This window comes from Coptis chinensis, chromosome 9 (genome assembly GCF_015680905.1).
Source record: "Coptis chinensis isolate HL-2020 chromosome 9, ASM1568090v1, whole genome shotgun sequence".
NCBI lineage: Eukaryota > Viridiplantae > Streptophyta > Magnoliopsida > Ranunculales > Ranunculaceae > Coptis > Coptis chinensis.
The window spans coordinates 66,105,740-66,110,545 of NC_141464.1; the positions used below are offsets into that span (position 1 = coordinate 66,105,740).

Below are 4,806 nucleotides of genomic sequence, written 5' to 3' on the forward strand. Positions count from 1 at the left end.
CCCCTGAATTTGGGGGGGAGGGAGCAGTCTAATTCCGTTTTCAAATGGGGGCAAGTCAAAATGACATATTGGTTTTGCAATTCAAGACACATTTTCATATTTGAGAAAGAAAGAGACACGTGTCGACATCTCGTCTTATCTAATCTAACGGTCACAAACATTTAATACATTAGACATGTGTTGACAAGAGGGGGTGTAGGTAGCAAGAAAAAACAATTAAAAAATAAATCTTAAGTTAGAAATTAGACATGCCCCCCATTGGTTATATGTGTTATTAGACATGCCCCCCAAATCGCCATTACAATTGAATAATCTTTATTAATGTACTCAAGGTTTAGAGCTTAATTACCAATAATAGTTGACTATGACGGTGAGTTAGTCTTGGGGGGGGGGGAACAAGTCTAATTTCCCTGAATTTAGGGGGCAAGTCTAATGCCGTTTTCCATGGGGGGCAAGTCAAAATAACCCTTCTTTTTTTCTCGATAAATGAATGTTGCCCTCTTAAGTTGAGCTGTTCAGTTAATTTTTGTATGAAGACAGAGTTCAAGACGAGATAAAAAAAAAATAGGGAGCAGTTAATTGTTAATAATGGCCAAGCAAGGCACGCGGGTCCAGTACCATCAACCATCAAGGAAATATTGCAGAGTAGAATCATGCAGACAATTTTATGATTCAGTGCTTTAGAGGCAGTAAGATTGTGCATTGCTTGCAAGTCTCTACAAAAAGAGAAAACCATATGCCCATATCAAATTAAGTGTTATACATAATGGAGAGAGATTCGAGCACTGATATTAAGGTGTGAAGCATGGTAAAATTTCTTTCTTGCAACTTTGAATCTAATCCAAGTCGTGGAACTACGCAGTCAGGTATACATGGAACGAACTAATATGACTCTCTTAGTCTTAGATGATTCTAGTGACAGACTGACAGTAGACGAAGCTCTATTTACTAATTCTCGAAAGGCAGAATATGCATAATCAGCAAATGTGCTAGGATATGTGCCGACAGTTTCTTCAAGCACGTAACAGTTTACACGTGAAAAAGGTAAGCGCTACAATGATGTTGTGATTAAAACGACATGGTAACCTTCGGCCACTGCCCCAGACTAAGATGTTTGCACGTCAAGAGTTGAATGGAAGAAAGAATAACTACGGTAAGAAGTTATGAGGAAATTATTTGAGGAAAAAACTCTGAATCAGAAATTTAAAAGACAACTCATTTAAGTATTCAATTATAACTCTATGAACAAAGCTAACATAGATCATACAATAAGGATACAGCCGCTTCAAAACAATATTTCGTGAAAACACTAAAGCCCAGAAACTCGTTTAAGTATTCAATTATAACTCTATGAACTAAGCTAACATAGATCATACAATAAGGATACAGCCGCTTCAAAACAATATTTCATGAAAACACTAAAGCCTAGAAACTCGGGAGAGATGAGATCCTGCATCGAAAAGATACACCAACCATGAACAAAACATGAATAGTGATTACTTTAAACCTGACCTTTCTAATCCTTTCAATGCCAAGCAGAAGCTGAAACCAAGTTCCTCTCCTTCCAGCCCAACAACATGGCCCCATCCTTTTCTACTAGTGTATAGTGTTCTGAGTACCGCCTCAGCAGACTATTTATCACAAAATTGACATGGGAGCTCAAAGGAAATTGCTGGAACCCTGCCATAGTGAACCTGCATTTCCACTTCCCTAGCAGTTCATGTCGTTCCGCTCTTTCTCTCCCCTCGCAGGCTATGACGTTCACCATGTCCCTAGCCAGGCATTGCTGCTCTACACTAATCCTGTCCTTGCTATCTCTCGGCAAGGTCACATCAATGGACTCAAACATAGCCGAGTAGTAATCCAAAGCCTCTGCAAACCTCGTCACAAACGGTGTTGTGTTAGTGTTTGACTCCTGCTCAATCAGGGTGACCACCTTGGGTGACAGTGACCGAATCATTCTAAGCATCCCATCCCTGGGATTATTTATGTCAACGCTCTCATCTGGAGTGTGGTGGAGCTGAAGAGGGAAGTTGACAGCCAAAGCTTCTCCGGGCCTTATGTCAAGAATTTCACGTGTAACATCCTCTGCAAAGACAGGGGTTGCATGAAACTCTATTGGAATCTTAAACTTCTTGGACATTGCTGCTAACCTCTCCCCTACAGCTTCCAAACTGCCTCCACGAGCATACTTCGATACTGGATCATCAATCCCAGTGATGCGCAAGTATGGTGGACCACTTGGTCTGGCTGCCAAAGCTTCTATTAAAGTCATCCATTGCGTCCCCTGAGCAATCTGAAAATCAATGATGTGGACACGGTCCTCGTTTTTAAATGCTTCAGCTATTGCACCATTTGCTGCCATATAACCGAACTTCAAGTACGGGCAGATCTCATACAAAATGTGCATGTAAGAGAGTAAATCCTTGCTCTCGGGCTGTCTACACCTCAGTGCACGGTATATGTTGGTGCCTGACTTTTCCTTCCGAGCAACCAGCGCTTCTACGAAGTAAGCACCCAGACGCTGGATTGGTTCACCACTAATGGATACAGCACCTCTGGCATCTTCAATTAGCTTATCAAAATCATTCCTTCCTTCTGAGAGAGACTTGGCACACTCAATTAACAACCGCTTAAGATTACCCTGTGGATTTTCTGGTGAAAACGCTGTCACCACTCTCTGGCATTTTTCTTCCTGAACTCCAGAACTTGAGTTTCCACTGTTGGAAGTAAACGAGGGATGAGGTTGAATATTGTAGGAATCTTGATGAGGTTCGTTGCTATAAGTTTGGCGGTGAGCAGAAGTTTCTGGCTGACTGTTTCCATCAAAAGTAGCGCAAGTTGTATCAGCTACACCTTCGTCATCAGAATCAGGTTCCATCAGAGCTGTTTCTATTTGGCGCAGAGCATGCTTTATACTTTGACAAGGATATGGATCCTGCGAAGCCGAACTCTCACCAGAACTGAATTGCTGATTGTCTAGAAACTGGTTTTGGGAAGGACTGATTTGAAGGCATGAGTTATTATATTCCAATGAAGAGTTACAAGGGCTTATCCCTGATAGATTTTCAGGGGAACTATACTGCTCCTGGTTACTGCTCCATGTACTAATGCTTTCAGAGTCGAATTGTGAAGAAAGCGGCGAGTTGTTTGGATTCCTGAAATCATATTTTAAAGGTCCAACCATCCACTCAGGGATCATTGGAGCATTGGCAAAGGTAGGTTCATAGGATAAATTGGGTCCAGTCACAGTGTACCTTAGAATCTGTTGCAAATCCATTTTACAGTGATTGCATCAGCTGTTCGTTTCAGATGGCTCTTGGTCTAAAGAAGACCAAAATAGATCCACTCTCAAGTCCTTTGATACTGAAGAGTTTCTACCTGAAAATACAGTAATATAGAATTAGCAAGTTGTTTTAGAAGTCATATGTTTCAAGAAGAACTAAGAGAGCTATGTTATTCTACTTCAAATCATATAACATGTTCTTTTGACACAAACAAAACTATTTTGAACATGACAAACGCTTCTGAATATAAACAGAAAAACTTTGATTCTGCCTTAGGCTACATATGCTGCAAAGGAATTTTAGAAATTGCACAGGTAAATATGACTAGGTGAAACCATCTACCTATTCTCACACGGGATAACTTGATGAAACTCAATATTCCGGAAAAATAAGTTTAGCTGGATGCACTAGGCATCATGTTTCTAATAATCCTTTCATATAAACTTTTAATTAAAGCACATGAACTTATTCCTCCCAAAAGCATAAAGTATCCAACTTCTAGAAAATATGTAACTTCACACACCCATTTTTCATTCAAACTAAACTGAAATGAAAACAAAAGCTAAGATATTTAGCAAGAACTAACCTCAAAACCTGCTTAAAAATGGAACACAGTGATTGTTATAAGTGTGGAAGGTTGGAAAAATGAGAAAGGAGCTGAAGTACAGAGAGAGTCCTAGAGTAAAAGAAGAAGGAAGAAAAAGTTGTGATTTATAAAAGAAAGAAGGAAGTTTCACACGAAATTAACTGATATATATCAGTTATAGGGTCGTTGACAGATATTTTACGCGGGTTTGACTGTACACGTGTATAATGAAATGAAATTATTCAACTCGGTTTCAGAAGCCTCCTTATTACTACTTCTGCCACTGTAGTTAAAGTGTTGAGTGTGTGATCTTTTTGGGCTCGTGCGCTCTTGTCTCTTTCTTTTTTGTTGCTATCTTTTGGGATTGGTATAATTATTGAGCTTTTTCTAAATTCTAATTCAGTAGAAAAATGATGAAATGAGTGACTTGTACTTGTAGTCATATATGCACGCGTTGTACACTTGATACCTACGCTTTGTCAATATTTCCATGAAATCAACCATATATGAATATGAAATCCACTTCTTATTGCTTTATATTTATGCGTGTCCTTTAAATGTAGTACCCAACAAAAAAAGAATTATTCATACAGTGGATTGTGGAATTTTGAGCAGGGGAAGGAGGAATCAACAATGATCAACAACATTGCGGTTCAAATTTCACATACACTGGACATATTTACTTTTACTATTTTAATATCACATGGAATTTCAGTTTTCATAGTGCTATTGTTAACTGTGAAAGGTAAAACAACATGAGTCCGGTTCCTCTATAACCAGGTACAGAGATGAATTTCTGTAATCGTATTATTGCATTGTTAAATCTGTGTCAAGATACACAACACACAGATGTCGAGGTCGAAGTCAAAATCTATATCTTGAGACAAATATGTGTATTTCGAAACTATCTAATGGTGCAATAACACAGTTACT

General features: G+C 39.0%; 1 protein-coding gene across 1 annotated transcript; it reads right to left on the minus strand.

Moving 5' to 3' along the window:
• Positions 1–1,202: 1,202 nt before the first annotated feature.
• LOC147477446 (chitin-inducible gibberellin-responsive protein 1-like) lies at positions 1,203–4,277 on the minus strand. Its single transcript, XM_086583017.1, has 2 exons — positions 3,874–4,277; positions 1,203–3,381 (listed from the first exon to the last, which is right to left on the minus strand). Exon 2 carries the CDS (start codon positions 3,278–3,280, stop codon positions 1,526–1,528), a length of 1,755 nt encoding a protein of 584 aa, XP_086439143.1. The 5' UTR covers positions 3,281–3,381; positions 3,874–4,277; the 3' UTR covers positions 1,203–1,525.
• Between the last annotated feature and the right edge of the window lie 529 nt (positions 4,278–4,806).

What these genes read in the sequence shown, in the direction of transcription:
- LOC147477446 (XM_086583017.1), bottom strand. Translation starts at nt 3,280, where the DNA reads ATGGATTTGCAACAGATTCTAAGGTACACTGTGACTGGACCCAATTTA.